This window comes from Phoca vitulina, unplaced genomic scaffold (assembly GCF_004348235.1).
Source record: "Phoca vitulina isolate PV1807 unplaced genomic scaffold, GSC_HSeal_1.0 scaffold51, whole genome shotgun sequence".
In the NCBI taxonomy this organism is placed as follows: domain Eukaryota; kingdom Metazoa; phylum Chordata; class Mammalia; order Carnivora; family Phocidae; genus Phoca; species Phoca vitulina.
Window position 1 is genome coordinate 9,192,605 of NW_022589754.1, and position 19,846 is coordinate 9,212,450.

At 37.5% G+C, this 19,846-nt stretch overlaps 1 protein-coding gene across 7 annotated transcripts in view; it reads left to right on the plus strand.

Annotated features, from left to right (window-relative positions):
* The window catches only part of ATRX (ATRX chromatin remodeler), a 305,789-nt gene that overhangs the window by 127,744 nt on the left and 158,199 nt on the right, over positions 1-19,846 (plus strand). For all 7 annotated transcript variants that reach the window (XM_032387887.1, XM_032387888.1, XM_032387891.1 and 4 more), the window contains 3 exons: positions 456-549; positions 17,824-17,926; positions 19,294-19,512. In XM_032387887.1, coding sequence (XP_032243778.1) covers positions 456-549; positions 17,824-17,926; positions 19,294-19,512 — 416 coding nt within the window. The remainder of the gene's footprint in view (positions 1-455; positions 550-17,823; positions 17,927-19,293; positions 19,513-19,846) is intronic.

A 19,846-nucleotide genomic window follows, 5' to 3' on the forward strand; every position in this document is an offset into this window, starting at 1 on the left:
TTCATAGTGCTTAGGCCACTTCTTTATGTATTCTGTTCATAGTTTCTAGTTGTCATAAATGGCAGAAGAGTCTTTATTTGCCCTTACTCCATCTTGGTCAGCCTACTTCAGCTTGTTTTGAATAACCAGAATTCTTTTTACTCACCTTTGGTAATAATGAATTTATTTTATTGATAGTTAAATTCTCATTTTGTTAATTCATACACAATTAATACTTATATTTCAATATAGAACCATAATTTTATAACCATAGTTGGAATACATTTGAATTATTTTTATAAATACTATTTGAGTTATTAACTGATCTAATCTGTATGATGTGTAATATCTACGAATGTATATACTATAGATAGTCTCACAGTGGTCCATGTTTTAATGTGAATGTATTGACAGATTTGGTGAATTGCATTTCTGTTGGGAAGTATTTAATAACTTAATATTTTTTTTTATTCAAGTGAGCAGTGAAGATTCTGAAGATTCTGATTTCCAGGAATCAGGAGTTAGTGAAGAAGTTAGTGAATCCGAAGATGAACAACGGCCCAGAACAAGGTAAATATTATATCACTTTTTCAAAAATTGTAAGAATTAATATGAATAACCATGCTTCAAGTTATTTGTAGAAAGGTTGCTGTTACTAATAAAGTAAAATATTTAATATTTTGATTTGATACTAATTGTGAAAAGTAAGAATACATATAAACATATATGGTTGAATTATGTGTTATAAACCAGGTGGGCTTTCAGTGTGCAAAAACACTCTTGACTGTACTTTTTGGTTGTTATGGGGGGATGCTATAGTGTAGTAAATAAGAGGCTATGTAGACAAACTACCTCCTGGCTTTACTATTTGCTCTTTGTATGAATACTCTGTGCTTCAGTTTCCTTGTCTTTAAAATGGGGATTACAATAGTACTTACCTTATTGATTATTATGGACATTGAATGGGTTTATAATATGCCTACTTGGCAAATAGTAAATGTTCCTGAATGTTAATTATTGGTCCTAGTAGTATACTAGTATTATAGTAATTAAGGTTTGTTTGTTCTCTTAATACACATAGCTACTGATCTAGATTAGTAGTTATTTAAAATCTGCTTACTTCTTAGTGTAGTATTTTAGCTAATACTAACCATTCTAAGAATTTTTTTGTTTCCTCCAGAATATTGCATCTTGGCGTTTTGGCTAAGATCAAGTGTAGTTCCCCTAGAGTAGTATCTTTTTATAATTTATCAAATGGGCTGTTTGTGTTTGTGTGGATGTGGTATGTGTGTTAATACTTGTAAATTTTAAAACATTGCAGATCTTTTTAGATTAGCACTTACCAGGTTCTGCCTGGAATATAGCAACATATACATTAGGGAAATAACAATAGGATACAAGGAGAGATTTTTAAAACTGGGAATTCACATAACACAAAAACTCACCATTTTAAAGTGTAGAATACAGTGGTTTTTAGGATATTCACAAAGTTCTTCAGCCACCACCACTATCTAGTTTGAGAACATTTTCACCACCACAGAAAGAAACCCTGTACCCATTAGCAGTCATTTCCCATTCTTCCTGCCCTCCATTCCCTGGCAAAAGCTAATCTACTTTGTATATGGATTTGCCTATTCTGGACATTTTATATGATTGGTTTCATATAGTATTTATTTTATTTTATTTATTTATTTTATTTTATTATGTTATGTTAGTCACCATACAATACATCATTAATTTTTGATGTGGTGATCCACGATCCATTGTTTTCGTGTAACACCCAGTGCTCCATGCAGTACATGCCCTCCTTAATACCCATCACCGGGCCAACCAATCCTCCCTCCCCCTTCCCCTCTAAAACCCTGTTTGTTTCTCAGAGTCCATAGTCTCTCATGGTTCATCTCCCCCTCCAATTCCCGCCCCCCATTTTCCCTTCCTTCTCCTAATGTCCTCCATGTTATTCCTTATGTTCCACAAATAAGTGAAACCATATGATAATTGACTTTCTCTGCTTGACTTATTTCACTTAGCATAATCTCCTCCAGTCCCATCCATGTGGATGTAAAAGTTGGGTATTCATCCTGTCTGATGGCTGAGTCATGTTCCATTGTATATATGGACCACATCTTCTTTATCCATTCATCTGTTGAAGGGCATCTCGGCTCTTTCCACAGTTTGGCTATTGCGGACATTGCTGCTATGAACATTGGGGTGCATATGGCCCTTCTTTTCACTACATCTGTGTCTTTGGGGTAAATACCAGTAGTGCAATTGCTGGGTCATAGGGTAGCTCTATTTTTAAATTTTTGAGGCACCTCCACACTGTTTTCCAAAGTGGCTGTACCAACTTGCATTCCCACCAACAGTGTAAGAGGTTCCCCTTTCTCCACAACCTCTCCAACATTTGTTGTTTCTTGCCTTGTCAATTTTTGCCATTCTAACTGATGTAGGATGATATCTCAGTGTGGTTTTGATTTGAATTTCCCTGATGGCTAATGATGATGAACATTTTTTCATGTGTCTGTTAGCCATTTGTATGTCTTCTTCAGAGAAATGTCTTTTCATGTCTTCTGCCCATTTTTTGACTTATTTGTTTTTTGGGTGTTGAGTTTGAGAAGTTCTTTATAGATCTTGGATACCAGCCCTTTATCTGTAGTGTCATTTGCAAATATCTTCTCCCATTCTGTGGGTTGCCTCTTTGTTTTGTTGACTGTTTCCTTTGCTGTGCAGAAGGTTTTTATCTTGATGAAGTCCCAAAAGTTCACTTTTGCTTTTGTTTCACTAGCTTTTGGAGATGTATCTTGAAAGAATTTGCTGTGGCCGATGTCATAGAGGTTACTGCCTGTGTTCTCCTCTAGGATTTTGATGGATTCCTGTCTCACATTGAGGTCTTTCATCCATTTTATCTTTGTGAATGGTGTTAGAAAATGGTCGAGTTTCATTCTTCTGCACGTGGCTGTCCAATTTTCCCAGCACCATTTATTGAAGAGACTTTTTTTTAAAAGATTTTATTTTTATTTATTTGAGAGAGAGAGAATGAGAGACAGAGAGCAAGAGAGGGAGGAGGGTCAGAGGGCAGTTGCCCAAACAACTGAGCCACCCAGGCGCCCGAAGAGACTGTCTTTTTTCCATTGCATATTTTTTCCTGCTTTGTCAAAGATTTTTTGACCATAGAGTTGAGGGTCCATATCTGGGCTCTCTGTTCTGTTCCATTGGTCTATATGTCTGTTTTTGTGCCAGTACCATGCTGTCCTGGTGATCACAGCTTTGTAATATAGCTTGAAATCGGGCAACGTGATGCCCCCAGCTTTGTTTTTCTTTTTCAACATCTCCTTGGCGATTCGGGGTCTTTCTGATTCCATACAAATTTTAGGATTGTTTGTTCCAGCACTTTGAAAAATGTCATTGGAATTTAGATCGGGATGCCGTTGAAGGTATAGATTGCTCTGGGTAGCATAGACATTTTAACAATGTTTATTCTTCCGATCCATGAGCATGGAATGGTTTTCCATCTTTTTGTGTCTTCTTCAATTTCTTTCATGAGTATTCTGTAGTTCCTAGAGTATAGATCCTTTACCTCTTTGGTTAGGTTTATTCTGAGGTATCTTATGGTTTTTGGTGCTATTGTAAATGGAATCGTTTCTCTAATTTCTCTTTCTACAGTGGCATTGTTAGTGTATAAGAAAGCAGCTGATTGCTGTGCATTGATTTTGTGTCCTGCCACGTTACTGAATTGCTGTATGAGTTCTAGTAATTTGGGGGTGGAGTCTTTTGGGTTTTCCACATAAAGTATCATGTCATCTGCGAAAAGAGAGAGTTTGACTTCTTCTTTGCCAGTTTGAATACCTTTTATTTCTTTCTGTTGTCTAATTGCTGATGCTAGGACTTCTAGTCCTATGTTGAACAATAGTGGCGAGAGTGGGCATCCTTGACGTGTTCCTTTCTTAAGGGAAAGGCTCTCAGCTTTTCCCCATTGAGGATGATATTCACTGTGGGTTTTTCATAGATGGATTTTATGAACTTGAGGAATGTTTCCTCTATCCCTGTACTCTGAAGAGGTTTAATCAAGAAAGGATGCTGTATTTTGTCAAATGCTTTTTCTGCATCAATTGAGAGGACCCTATGGTTCTTCTATCTCCTCTTATTAATGTGTTCTGTCACGTTTATTGATTTGCAAATGTTGAACCACCCTTGCATCGTGGGGATAAATCCCACTTGGTCGTGGTGGATGATCCTTTTAATGTATTGTTGGATCCTATTAGCTAGGATTTTGTTGAGGATCTTGGAATCCATATTTCATCAGGGATATCGGTCTGAAATTCTCCTTTTTGACGGGGTCTTTACCTGGTTTGGGGATTAAAGTAATGCTGGCCTCATAGAATGAGTTTGGAAGCTTTCCTTCTGTTTCTGTTTTTTGAAACAGCTTCAGGAGAATAGGTATTATTTCTTCTTTGAGTGTTTGGTAGAGTTCCCCAGGGAATCCATCAGGCCCTGGACTCTTGTTTTTTGGGAGGTTTCTGATCACTGCTTCAATCTCGTTACTGGTTATTGGCCTATTCAGGTTGTCAATTTCTTCCTGTTTCAGTCTTGGCAGCTTATAGGTTTCCAGGAAGGCCTCCATTTCATCCCGATTGCTCAGTTTATTGGCATAGAGTTGTTGATAATAATTTCTAGTAATTGTTTCTATTTCCTTGGTGTTAGTCGTGATCTCTCCCCTTTCATTCATCATTTTATTAATTTGGGTCCTTTCTCTTTTATTTTGGGTAAGTCTGGCCAGTGGTTTATCAATCTTATTAATTCTTTCAAAGAACCAGCTTCTAGTTTGGTTGATCTGATCTACTGTGTTTCTGGTTTCTAATTCATTGATCTCTGCTTTAATTTTAAGTATTTCTCTTCTAATGCGTGGCTTAGGCATCGTTTGTTGCTTTTTCTCTAGTTCTTTAAGGTGTAGAGTTAGTTGGTGAATTCGGGATTTTTCTGTTTTTTTGAGTGAGGCTAGGATTGCTATATATTTCCGCCTTAGGACCACCTTTGCAGTATCCCATAGGTTTTGGACTGATGTGTTTTCGTTCTCATTGATTTCCATGAATTGTTTAAGTTCTTCTTTGATTTCTTGGTTGACCCAAACATTCTTGAGCAGAGTGGTCTTTAGGTTCCAAGTGTTTGAATTTCTGCCAAATTTTTTCTTGTGATTGAGTTCCAGTTTTAAAGCATTATGGTCTGAGAATATGCAGGGAATAATCTCAATCTTTTGGTATCGGTTCAGACCTGATTTGTGACCCAGTATATGGTCTATTCTGGAGAAAGTTCCATATGCGCTCGAGAAGAATGAGTATTCTGTTGTTTTAGGGTCGAATGTTCTGTATATATTCATGAGGTCCATCTGGTCCAGTGTGTCATTCACAGCTCTTGTTTCTTTGTTGATTTTCTGCTTAGATGATCTGTCTGTTGCTGAGAGTGGAGTATTGAGGTCTCCTACAATTAACGTATTGTTATCAATATGACTCTTTATTTTGGTTAACAGTTGGCTTATGTAGATGGCTGCTCCCATGTTGGGGGCATAGATATTTACAATTTTTAGATCTTCTTGTTGGATGATATACTGTCCTTCTTTGTCTCTAACTACAGTCTTTAGTTTAAAATCTAATTTGTCTGATATAAGAATTGCTACCCCAACTCTCTTTTGAGGTCCGCTGGCATGGAAGATGGATCTCCATCCCTTCACTTTCAGTCTGGATGTATCTTTAGGTTCAAAATGAGTCTCTTGTAGACAGCATATGGATGAGTCCTGTCTTTTTATCCAATCTGCAACCCTGTGCCGTTTTATGGGAGCATTTAGGCTGTTCACGTTGAGAGTGATTATTGAAAGATATGAATTAATTGTCATCACGTTGCCTGTGAAGACATTGTTTTTATAGATTGTTCCTGTAATTTTCTGTTGTATATCACTGTTGGGGTCTTTCTCCTTTTATAGAATCCCCCTTAATATTTCTTGCAGGACCGGCTTAGTGGTCACATATTCTTTCAGTTTCTGCTGGTCTTGGAAGCTCAGCATCTCTCCATCCATTCTAAATGACAGCCTTGCTGGATAAAGTATTCTTGGCTGCATGTTCTTCTCATTTAGTACCCTGAATATTTCTTGCTAGCCCTTTCTGCCTTGCGAGGTCTCTGTGGATAGGTCTGACGTTATTCTCATGTTCCTCCCTCTGTACATAAGGAATCTCTTCCCCCTAACTGCCCTTAAGATGGTTTCCTTGTTTCTAAGATTTGCGAGTTTTACTATTACCTGCCGGGGTGTTGGCCTGTTTTCCTTGATCTTGAGAGGGGTCCTCTCTGCCTCTAGGACTCGAATGTTTGTTTCATTCCCCAGATTAGGGAAGTTCTCAGCTACAATTTGCTCAAATATATCTTCTAGTCCTCTCTCTCTCTCTCCACCCCCTCCGGGATTCCAGTAATTCTGACATTGGAACGCTTCATGGTGTCTGTTATTTCTCTATTTTCATGGATTCTGAGTTGTTTTTCCCTGGCCTCCTCTTTTCCCTTTTTATCTATTAAATTGTTTTCCAGGTCACTGATTCGTTCTTCTGCCTCACTTACCCTAGCCGTTAGATTATCTAGATTGGATTGGATCTCATTGATAGTATTTTCAAGTTCTGCCAATTCAGCTTTCATTTCTGCCCTTAGAGACTCTATGTTGCCATTAATTGATTTCTGCATTCTAGCTATTATGTTCACAATTGCTAGCCTGAATTCCATCTCCGACATCTTGGTTATATCTGCATCCATTTGTAAATCTGCTGCATAAGTCATAATCTCTGAGTCTTTCCTATTTTGGGGGTTCTTCCTCCTAGTCATTCTGTTGATGGGTGGTTGACGGAATGTATAATGTCTAAATTATTGATCATAACCCAAGCAAGATGCACCTGTTTTCTAGGGACCTTAGGGTTGCTGGCCTCTTGTTCTCCCACCCTGTCTTCTGGGGGAGGGGCCTGCCATGCTGGTACTCAGGCAACCCTGTTTGTGCAGAGTTGCCCTGCCCCCTGTCGTGGGGGATGGGCTTAGTGGGAACGGGTGTTTTGGGGCTTTTGTTCTCTGGTGGCTTTCCACGTCTCTTCCGAGAATCAGAGCAGAAGAGACTGTTTCCAACTCTCTGCCTCAGAGCAGAGAGATCGCAATCTGTTGTTCAGTGAGCTCTCCAGGCCACACTATCTCTGTTTCTGTCTGTGCTGCTATAAGCTGCAGCGTCCTGGGTTGTGCGCCCCTCTGCAGCGCTCCCAGTCCTGCCTCCATGTTGGGGCACACCTCTGCCCTTTGTGCTTCTAAAACTGCCAGCCGCTCCCAGTTCACATGTGCAACCCCACCGCTCCGGTTTCCATCTAAAGTCCTTTCCCCGCCACTACCGGTCTGCGAGTCTGTGCCCGGTCCCTAGCGTGGGAGGCTGTTGCTCACCGGTGGTGAGCATGGCCAGGCTCCCTCCCGCTGCCGTTTATCCTCTGATATCTGCCCGCGGAATCATGGCTCCACACTTCTTACCTGGAAACCAACCACCTGGGATCTTCTGTTTGTAGAGATCCAGATCTTCTTACATCCCAGGCTGATTTCATGGTTGCTCAGAGTGGACTGGTAGATATCCAGATCAATTCCAGGGACCAGTTGGAATAGGGTCTCATACTCCTCTGCCATCTTTTCCCAATCTCGTTTCATATAGTATTTTTTTAATGATTCTTTCAGTTAGCATAATGTTTTCAAACTTCATGCGTATCTTGTATTAGTACTTTTATCTTCTTAAAATATTTTTAGATTATCATTAAATACATGTAATCTAAACTTCACCATCTTATCCATTAAGTGTACAGTTCAGTAGTGTTAAGTACACTCACATCATTCTGCAGCCAATCTCTATAACTTTTAAATTGCAAAACAAACTCTTTACACATTAAACAATAACTCACCCTTCCCCAGCATCCTCAAGAAACTACCATTCTACCTTGTGTTCTGTCTCTATGAATTTGGCTCCTGTAGGTACGTTATGTAAGTGGAATCATGTAGTATTTGTTGTCTTATTGTGGCTGGCTTATTTCACTTAGTACAGTATCCTCAAGTGTCATCCATGTTCCAGCATGTATCACAGTATCCTTCCTTTTTAAGGCAAAATAATGTTCCACTTTGTGCATATGCCACATTTTATCTCTTCATCCATTGTTGAACACTTGGCTTACTTGTACCCTTTGCTATTGTGAATAATGCTTCTGTGAACATGGGTGTACAAATATCTCTTCAGTCTCTGCTTTCAGTTCTTTTGGTTTTATACCCAGAAGTGGAATTGCTGGATCATATATGGTAATTCTGTGTTTAACTGAGGAATTGCCACATTGTTTTTCATAGTGGCTGTACCATTTTATATTCTTACCAACAGCACATATTCTACGCTTTCTACATCCTCACCAATATTTGTTCTTTTCTGTTTTTTATGGGGTGGATGGTGATCTAACCATCCTAAAGACTGTGAGGTGGTATCTCATTGTGGTTTTTATTTGTATTTTCCCTAATGGTTAGTGATGTTGAGCCTCTTTTCATGTGCTTTTGTGTGCTCTGAGTTAAGGGAGACAGAATCCTGTCCCTTGGGCAGCCCCTAGAAAATCCAGCGCGTTGCAAGCAAGTTTCACTCTTTACCTTCCTTCTTGGTGGAGGAGCTGAGAATTAGGCACCTTCCTGGTGACTTCCTTGAGCTGAGCAGGAAAGGGAGTACAACAAGTATGAGCAGAAACACTACAAAATATCCAGCCATTTTAAGTGTGACTTTTGGTTAGGTGTTCACTTGGTTACTAAAGTTTCTTAACTGGTTTGTGGAATTCTCATAAAGTTACTTTTTACCATATGTTGTTTATTCTGTGTTTCTGTGGGAGGACAAGAGCCTGGAGCTTCCTAGCCTGCCATCTTGCTGTGGTTACCTGGCTATTTTGTTATTTTAATGGCTGAATAATATTCCATTGTATAGATAATACCACATTTTATTTATCCATTTTTCATCTGTTGATAGACATTTGGGTTGTTTCCATTTTTTGGCTGTTTTATGAATAATGCTGCTGTGAACATTTGTATATGATTTTTGTATAGTCATATTTTCATATTCATTCATAGGAATATATCTATATCTATGAGTGGAATTATAGGGTCATATGGTAACACTACACTCAACTTTCTAAGGTAACTGTCAGACTGTTTTGTACAGTGGCTCATCATTGTACATTTCCACCAGCAATGCACCAGAGTTCTGATTTCTGCATATCTTCACAAACATTTATTATTTTTGTTTTGTTTTGTTTTGATTATAGCCAACCTGGTGGGTGTGTGGTGGCATCTCATTGTGATGTTGATTTACTTTTCCCAAATGATTAACAATGTTGAGCATTTTTCCATGTGCTTACTAGCCATTTGTATATCTTCTTTGGAGAAACATCTGTCTAAATTCTTTTCCCAATTTTTAATTGTGTTGTATTTTTATTGTTGATTCATAACAGTACTTTATATATTCTGGATACAATACCCATATCAGAATCCATTGCCTAATCCAAGGTCATATAGATTTATCATTCTTTTCACTGACAAATTTTATAGTTTTACCTATTATATGTAGGACTTTGATCTTTTTATCCCCTATAACCTTTATGAAATTTTATTGAAATAAGCTTCTAGATTTCTATGTTTAGATAGTTCTCATTATTTTCTAGTATAAATACTATTCTCATAAAAATATTTGTAGGGGCACCTGGGTGGTGCAGTTGGTTAAGCATCTGACTCTTGGTTTTGGCTCAGGTACTGATCTCAGGGTTGTGAGATCAATCTCCACATCACGCTCTGCACTCACGGCAGAGTCTACTTGGGACTCTCTCTCTGTCTCCCTCTGCCTCACCCCCCCAAAATAAATAAATCTTAAAAAAATGTGTATACACACACAATAGAGATGTAGAAATATTTTTATTACACATTGTTATATATATACACATATATATGCATGTGGGTATATTGACACACTCGTTTGATTACTTCTCTTAGAGTAAATTACTAAAAGTGGCATTGTTGAGTCCAAGTTGTACAATTTTAAGACTTTTGTCATACATATTTTCATCTTTTTTTTTTCCTCAAGTTTTTATTTAAATTCCAGTTAACATACAGTGTAACATTAGTTTCAGATGTAGAATTTAGTGATTCATCACTTATATATAACACACAGTGCTCATCATAACAAGTGCCTTCCTTAATTCCCATCACCCATTTAACCAATCCCCCTGCCCAGCTCCCCTCCAGTAACCATCAGTCTATTCTCTACAGTCAAGAGTCGGTTTTCTGGTTTGCCTCTTTTTTTCTCCCTATGTTCATCATATATATATATACATATATACTGAATCTTCTTTATCCATTCGTCAGATTGGGGATGTTTGGGGCTTTTACAGAATTTGGCTATTATTGATAATGCTGCAATAACTACAGGGTGCAGGTATCCCTTTGAATCAGTATTTTTAATCTTTTGGGTAAATACCTAGTAGTGCATATACTGGATCATAGAGTAGTTCTGTTTTTTCCTTTTTGAGAAATCCTCATACTGTTCTCCAGAGTGGCTGCACCAGTTTGCATTCCCACCAACAGTGTAAGAGGGTTTGCCTTTCTTCCATATCTTCGTGAACATCTGATGTTTCCTGTGTTGTTGGCCATTCTGACTGGTGTGAGTTGATATCACATTGTAGTTTTGATTTGTATTTTTCTGATAATGAATGATGTTGAGTATCTTTTCATGTGTCTGATGACCATTTGTATGTCTTTTTTGGAAAAGTACCAATTCATGTCTTCTGCCCATTTTTAAACTGGATTATTTGTTTTTTGGGTATTGAGTTTTATAAGTTTTTTATGTATTTTGGTTACTAACCCTTTATCAGATGTCATTTGCAAATATCTTCTCACAATCCAAAGGTTGCTTTTTAGTATTGTTGATGGTTTCTTTCGCCGTGCAAAAATTTTTTTATCTCGATGAAGTCCCAATAGTTTATTTTTGCTTTTGTTTCCCTTGCCTCAGGAGACCTATCTAGTAAGAAGTTGCTAAGGCCGATGGCAGGGTTACTGCCTGTGTTCTCCTCTCCTGTCTCACATTTAGGTCTTTCATCCATTTGGAATTTATTTTTGTGTATGGTGTAAGAAAGTGATCCAATTTCATTCTTCCGCATGTGGCTGTCCAGTTTTCCCAATACCATTTGTTAAAGAGACTCTTTTTTTCCATTGGATATCCTTTTGTGCTTTGTTGAAGATTAGTTGACCATATAGTTGTGGGTCCATTTCTGGGTTTTCTATTCTGTTCCATTGATCTATGTGTCTTTTTTTTTTTGAGCTAGTACCCCACTGTCTTGATGACTACAGCTTTGTAATAGAGTTTGATGTCTGGAATCATGATGCCCTCAGCTTTGCTTTTCTTTTTCAGGATTGCTTTGGCTATTCAGGGTCTTTTGTGGTTCCATACAAATTTTAGGATTGTTCTAGCTCTGTGAAAAATGCTAGTGGTATTTTGATAGGGATTACATTAAATTTGTGGGTTGCTTTGTGTAGTATAGACATTTTAACAATATTTGTTCTTTCAGTCCATGAGCATGGAATGTTTTTTCATTTCTTTTTGGCATCTTCAATTTCTTTCATCAGTGTTTTATAGTTATCAGAATACATGTCTTTTACTTCTTTGATTATGTTTATTCCTAGGTATCTTACTATTTTTGGTGCAATTGTAAATGGGATTGATTCCTTTATTTCTCTTTTTGCTGCTTCATTATTGGTGTATAGAAATGCAAAGATGCATTTTGCTGATTTTGTATCCTGTGACTTTACCTAATTTGTGTATCAGTTTTAGCAGTTTTTTGGTGGAGTCTTTTAGGTTTTCTATATAGAGTATCATGTCATCTGCAGATACTGAAATTTTGACTTCTTCCTTGCTGATTTTGATGCCTCTTCATTCTTTTTGTTGTCTGATTGCTGAGGCTAGGACTTCCAGTACAATGTTAAAATAACAGCGGTAAGAGTGAACATCCCTGTCTTGTTCCTGACCATAGAGAAAAAGTTCTCAGTTTTTTTCCCACTGAGGATGATATTAGATGTGGGTTTTTCGTATATGGCCCTTATGATGTTGAGGTGTGTTCCCTGTATCCCCACTTTGATGAAGGTTTTTATCATGAATGGATGTTGATTGATTTGCAAATATTGAACCACCCCTGCAGCCCATGAGTAAATCCCACTTGATCATGGTCAGTGAGTCTTTTAGTATACTTTTGGATTAGATTTGCTAGTAGTTTTTTGAGAATTTTCACATCCATGTTCATCAGGATTATTGGCCTACATGTAGTTTTCTATTTTAGTGGAGTCTTTGTCTGGTTTTGGTATCAGAATAATACTGGTCTCATAGAATAAATTTGGTAGTTTTTCTTCCATTTCTATGTTTTGGAATATTTTCAGAAGAATAGGCATTAACTCTTCTTTAAACGTTTGGTAGAATTCCCCTGTGAAGCCATCTGGCCCTGGACTTTTGTTTGTTGGGAGATTTTTGAGTACTGATTCAGTTTCTTTGCTGATTATTGGTCTGTTCAAGTTTTCTATTTCTTGTTTCAGTTTTGGTAGTTTCTATTTTTCTAGGAATTTATCCGTTTCTTCCAGATTGCCTAATTTGTTGGCATATAATTTTTCATAATACTCTCTTATAATTGTATTTCTGTGGCTTTGGTTATTTCTTTCTCTCACTTGTGATTTTGTTTATTTGGATCATTTCTCTTTTTGGTAAGTCTGGCTCTGGGTTTATCAGTATTATTAATTTTTTCAAAGAACCACCATCTGGTTTTATTAATGTTTTCAGCTGTTTTTTTTTATTGTTTCTTTGTCATTTATTTCTGCTCTTTATTATTTCTCTTCTGCTGGCTTTAGGCTTCCTTTGTTGTTCTTTTTCTATATCCTTTAGGTGTAAAGTTAGGTTGTTTATTTGAGAATTTTCTTGCTTCTTGAGGTAGGCCTGTATTCCTATATACTTCCATCTTATGACTGGTTGCATCCCAGTAGATTTTGACTGTTGTGTTTTCATTTTCATTTGTTTCCATGTATTTTTTTTCTTTTTTAATTTCCTCATTGACCCATTCATTTTTTAGTTCTTTAACCTTGTATTTGTGGTCTTTCTAAATTTTTTCTTGTGGTCGACTTTAAGTTTCATAGCCTTGTGGTCAGAGAAGTTGCATTGTGTGATCTCAGTCTTTCTGTACTTGTTGAGTCCTGATTTGTGATTTAGTATGTGATCTATTCTGTAAAATGTCCCATGTACACTTGAATGTGTATTCTGCTGCTTCAGGATGAAATGTTCTGAATATATCTGTTAAGTCCCATCTGGTTCTGTGTGTCATTCAAAGCCATTGTTTCCTTGTTGATTTTCTGCTTAGATGATCTGTCCATTGATGTAAGTGGGGTGTTAACGTCCCCTAGTATTATTGTATTATTATCAGTGAGTTTCTTTATTTTTGTTATTAATTGATTTATGTATTTGGGTGCTCCCAAGTTGGGGACATAGATATTTATAATTGTTAGATCTTCTTAATTATGCCTGATGGATAGACCCCTTAATTATGATATAATGCCCTTCTTTATCTCTTGTTACAGTCTTGGTTTAAAGTCTAGTTTCCTTGATATAAGTATTGTTTCTCTGGCTTTCTTTGACATCCATTTGGAAGATAAGTGTTTTTCCATCCCCTCATTTTCAATCTGCAGTTGTCTTAAGGTCTAAAATGACTCTTTCAGGCAGCATATAGATGGGTCTTGTTTTTGTTTTTTTTTTTTTTAATTTTTTTATTGTTATGTTAATCCCCATACATTACATCATTAGTTTTAGATATAGTGTTCCATGATTCATTGTTTGTGCATAACACCCAGTGCTCCATGCAGAACGTGCCGTCCCCAATACCCATCACCAGGCTAACCCATCCTCCCACCCCCCTCCCCTCTAGAACCCTCAGTTTGTTTTTCAGAGTCCATCGTCTCTCATGGTTCTTCTCCCCCGGGTCTTGTTTTTTTTTTTTTATCCATTCTGACATCCTTTGTCTTTTGATTGGAGCATTTAGTCCATTTACATTCAGGGTGATTATTGATAGATATGGATTTCATGCCTTTGTATTACTTGTTTTGTTGTTGTTTCTGGAGATTTTCTCTGTTCCTTTCTAGTCTTTGTCGCTTTTGGTCTTTCTTTCCCACTCAAAAAATCCCCTTTAATATTTCTTTCCGAGCTGTTTTAGTGGGCATGAACTTCTTTAGTTTTTGTTTGTCTAGGTTACTCTCTATCTCTCCTTTTCTAAATGATAGCCTTCGTGGATAGGGTATTCTTGTTTGCATATTTTTCCCATTCAGCACGTTTTATATATCATGCCCACTGACTTCTGGCCTGTCAAATTTCTGTGGATAGATCTGCTGCTATCCTTTTGGGTCTTGTAAGTTCAGGATTTCTTTTGTCTTCCTGCTTTTAGGAGTTTTTCTTTGTCACTATATTTTACAAATACAACTTCAATATATCTTGTTATCCTGCTTTTGTTGATGTTGATAGGAGTTCTCTGTGCCTCCTGGATCTGTATGTCTGTTTCCTTCCCCAAATTAGGGAAGTTTTCAGCTATTATTTTCTCAAAAATACACCTTCTGCCCCCTTTAATTTCTCTTCTTCTGGGACACGCATGATACGAATGTTACTACATTTGATGGAGTCACTGCATTCCCCAAGTCTACTCTCGTGATCCATCATTATTCTTCCTCTCTTTTGTTCAGTTTCATTATTTTCCATAATTCTGTTTTCTATATAACTTGTTTCTACATCTCTTTCTTCCATCATTGTGGTAATTACATCCAGTCTGTTTGGAATCTCAGTTACTACGTTTTTCATTTTTGCCTAATTGTCTTTTTACCTTTATTATTTCTGCGGGAAGTGTCTCCCTGATGTCTTCCATGTTTTTCTGAAGTCCAGTGACTATCTTTATGATTGTTGCTTTAAAATTATCCATCAGGCACATTACTTATATCTGTTTCCATTAGATCTCTGTCCATGACCTTTTCTTGTTTTTTCTTTTGGGATGAATTTCTCCGTCTCTTGGCATTTTGTCTAGGTTTCTGTCTTCTGTATGTTAGAGAAGCCTGTTATGTTTCCTGCTCCTGAGAGTAATGGCTTTTTGAAGAAGAGGTCATATACTGTCCAGGGCCTGGCGCTTCAGGAAGTGTCTCTGGTGTGTGCTGCATGCACTCTGCTGCTGGATTTTGGCTACTCTGTCCCTCGGTTTAGTTGTCTGTAGAGGTTCTCCTTGCCTGGTGTTTGGAGCGTGGCCAGAGTGTGGCAAGTTTTAACTAGCTGTGCTTTGGTCTGCTTTCTAAAAGAGACCTGATGCTATTTCCACTAGAATGGAAGCTTTGCAGCACTCTATGGTTAGGTAGATGTCTTGCGTGCCTGGGTTTGTGCTGGTCTTCTGGGGATGGGGTCTCCTGCCCTGGTTCTTGGTGATACTTGCCTGAGAAAAGCAGTAACATGTAGCTCAGGGGTGTGAGAATTGGTATAAGCAGATTAGGTACTTCTATTGGTGCTGTACTATTTCCTAAAGTTGGTTTATGCTGAGGGGTGGGGGAGGGAAATGATGTCAGCCAGGTCTTTTTTCCTTGTAGAGGGGAGTCTGTGCTTGCTGCTCTCAGTAATGCACTCCCAGAAGAGTGAGTAATTTCCCCTTGTGCATCCTAGGTGTTTTTCAGATAATTGTTTTCACACCGTCTCCAGGTTGCTTGCCTGCCTGGAGCAATGCAGTGCGCTTTGGGATCTATCCTAGCTAAGCCTGCTGACTTTTTAAATTTCAAACTTAGGGACCTGGTGTGGTGGGGATCTGCACTGGTCTTCTGTGGGAGAGTCTTGCCATGCCTGGACTAATGCAGGTTTGACCCAGAAGGGCAGTCACTCCAGAGTGCAGGGTCATTGGATTTAGAGCAAATCAGGCCAAACATCCAGTGTACAGGTTAGCTGCCCTCAGCAGGTGTGTCTGCACCTATGCTGAGGTGAGCAGTATAGGGGTGATGGCGCCTTCTGGTTCTTTTCTCCCTGTACATGCAATGCCAACTCTCATAAATGCACTCCAAGAGGAGGGAACGGTCTCTCCCATTGCACCTTAGGTGATCCTCAGATCGTGTCATCTGCCTGCAAGTTGCTTCCTTGCCTGCCTTCTGTCTAGGAGTAGGGCAGCGCCCTCAGGTCTCTACCCCAGCCAAGCCCAGGGACCTTTAAAACTCCAGTCTTTGAGCCCCTCTGGTTGCAAAAACTCATGAAAATCAGCCTCTTTCGTTTTCTCAGTCAGTGGCTTTGGGGAAGTATTCCTCTTGTGTGCATCCCTGTGTGCTCTGCTCTCTCTCGTCTTTCTCTGCCACCAGGGCTCCTTCCCCTCTGCAGCAACCATGATAAATTTCTCCCCTAAACCACCTCTCCATACTTACTACCTTCCCAAATGTGCCCTCTTCTCTCCCTCTAATTGTGGTGTTTTTTCTATCAGTCTTCAGGTCTATTCCTTGGGTATTCAGGTGATTTGATAATTATTTACCTGTGTTTGAGGGGTGAGGCAAGCCTAGGGTCCTTCTATTCCGCCATCTTAACTCTCTCCTGTCATACATATTTTCAGACTGTCTTAACAGAAGTCATTTTTTTCTCCCCCCAGCATAATAGGAAAATAACTGTTTTTTTACTTTTTCAACAGTGAAATAGTGAGTAGTCTGTTAGGTAGAACATGTATATTAGGGGGATTTTGATCCATTTTGAGTTAATTTTTATATATGATGTAAGATAGGGGTCCAACTTCATTCCTTTGCATGTAGATAGCTAGTTGTCTCAGTACCATTAATCAAAAAGATGTTTTTTTATCTGTTGCATTTTCTTCACAGTCTTGTGGAAAATCGGTTGATCACAAATGTCACGTTTTATTTCTGGACTCACTTTTCTCTTTCATTGATCTGTATGTCTGCTATTTATGACCTGAATGTACTGTCTTTATATACGTAACTTTGTACACCAGTTTCTAAGCCCAGAAGTCCTTTTTTTGCCAAAAGTTGTTACTGTTTTCTTTTTTTAATGTATGTGTACTCATATGAAGAAAACAGTCTCTAGCCCTTATAATCTGCCTTTTTTCCCTAAGAGATGGTGAATATTTTTCATTTGTATATTGGCTATTAATATTTCTGAAGGCCTTCCATCCATCTTTTTTTTTTAATTAATTTATTTTAGAGACTAAGTGAGTCAGGGGAAGGGCAGAGGGAGAGGGAGAGAGAGAATTTAAAGCAGATTTCACATGGGGCTGGATCCTATGACCCTGAGATTATGACCTGAGCTGAAATCAAGAGTTGGATTCTTAACCGAGTGAGCCACCCAGGTGCTCTCATCCATCTTATTACTTGTGCCAAACCTCCCCCCTGAATAACTTAAAATATGGATCATTGGATTAAAATTAAGGGTTATCTAGTGAAGAGTTTTTGCTTTTTGTTTTCCTTGTCTTTTTTTTTTTTAATTTTTTATTGTTATGTTAATCCCCATACATTACATCATTAGTTTTAGATATAGTGTTCCATGATTCATTGTTTGTGCATAACACCCAGTGCTCCATGCAGAACGTGCCCTCCTCAATACCCATCACCAGGCTAACCCATCCTCCCACCCTGTTTTCCTTGTCTTTTTAAGGAATGTACGCAAAGGGAAATTAGCTGTAGAATAGTATGCAATTAATTTAAGGAAATTCATCATGAAGTATTTCATTTTGCATTTTAAATGTTCTTTAGGTCTGCAAAGAAAGCAGAGTTGGAAGAAAATCAGCGGAGTTATAAACAGAAAAAGAAAAGGCGACGCATTAAGGTTCAAGAAGACTCATCGAGTGAAAACAAGGTGATGACATTTATTATGTACTTGAATTATAACTACAGTAGAGTGTAGTAAATATGTTACCTCCTTTTCTGCATTCCATTTGTTAGTTTAATTCTGCTGATTTATTTACATTTTAACACCTTTGTGGAAGGATTGACTTATTGAATGTATAAGTATGCAGAAATAGTATGACACATTGTTGATTTTTTTTTCTGTTTCTTAACTAAATCTGATGGAAATTTTAAGTTGCTCTTTTTCATTAGTTTACACTCTTGGGGATATAAAGTTGATGAGTAGTGTTCTATTTTCTGAAGACATAAAACATTTTATCCTGAATAATGACTCATGTGTGAGTAAATTTCTTCCAGAAGTCATTGTTAGCAAATTCGTTTCTTATATATAAGCAGGATTATGTAAAGTAGAAGTTCTCTGTAATATGTTTCACCCTGTGAGTACAGAATGAATCTGTAACATGATTAATTCATGTTCTCCTTGGCGGGGGGGAAGGGGGTCTTTTTTTTAAATGATCCTTTTAACCATTTCTAAGTGTACATTTCAGTGGTCTTAATTAAACTCAAAATTGGAAACTCTGTACCCAGCCGCTTGTAACCTCATCTAATTTCTGTGTTCGTGAATTTGCCTATTTTAGGTGCCTCATATGAAGTGGAGTCATACAGTATTTGTCCTTTTGTGTCTGGTTTATTTCACTGACAATGTTTTCAGGGTTCATCTGTGTTGTAGACTATATCACAATTTCCTTTCTTTTTAATGCTAAATAATATTCTGTTGTATGTATATATCACATTGTGTTTATCCATTCATTTGTTGATGGACATTTGGGTTGTTTCCATCTTAGGCTATTTTGAGTAATGGTGTTGTGAATGTGGGTGTAGAAATATTTTAGTCCCTGCTTTTAAATCTTTTGGTTATAATCTGAAATATGGAATTGGTGGATCATCTGGTAATTCTATGTTTAACTTTTTGAGGCACCATCACATTGTTTTCCCAGTGCACCAGGCTTCTAGTTTTTCTGCATTCTCACCAAAACTTGTTATTTTCTGTTTTTCTTTTTCTAATAGCCATCCTAATGTGTGCAAGATAGTATCTCATTTATGGTTTTGATTTCAATTTCCCTAATGACAAGTAATGTTGAACATCTTTTCACGTGATTATTGGATATTTCTGTATCGTCTTTGGAGAAATGTCTGTTGCATTCCTTTGCCCCCTTTTCTGGGTTGTTTTTTATGCTCTTTTTTATTGCAAAGTATAATTCTAAAGCTTTTCAGTATGTTCTCTTTCACCTTTCCTTAGTATATTAATTATTGGAATAAGAAATGGGTAAATTAGATAACTTTGTGTATTTACCTCTGATCATTTAAATTCCATAGAGTAATTCTGAAGAAGATAAAGAAGAAGAGGAAGAGGAAGAGGAAGAAGAAGAAGATGAAAATGATGATTCCAAGTCTCCTGGAAAAGGCAGAAAGAAAATTAGAAAGATTCTTAAAGATGATAAACTAAGAACTGAGACACAAAATGCTCTTAAGGAAGAGGAAGAGAGGCGAAAACGTATTGCTGAGAGGGAACGTGAGCGAGAAAAATTGAGAGAGGTAAACCAGTTATTATTTATGATTTCAAAAAATATGACTTTAATAGATTCACACACACACATTACTCAGTATATTAAGAACAGAATGTTGTAATCACCACAGATTTTTAGTTATACTTGCTTTTCCCTATTAGCAGTATGTTATGCAACTTTTATTTTTAAAGATTTTATTATTTATTTATTTATTTATTTATTTATTTATTTATTTTAGAGATAGCGAGTGTGCAAGTGGGGGAGGAGCAAATGGAGAGGGACAAGCAGACTACACTGAGTGCAGAGCCCAATGTGGGGTTTGTTTGTTTGTTTGTTTTTTTTTAAAGATTTTATTTATTCAT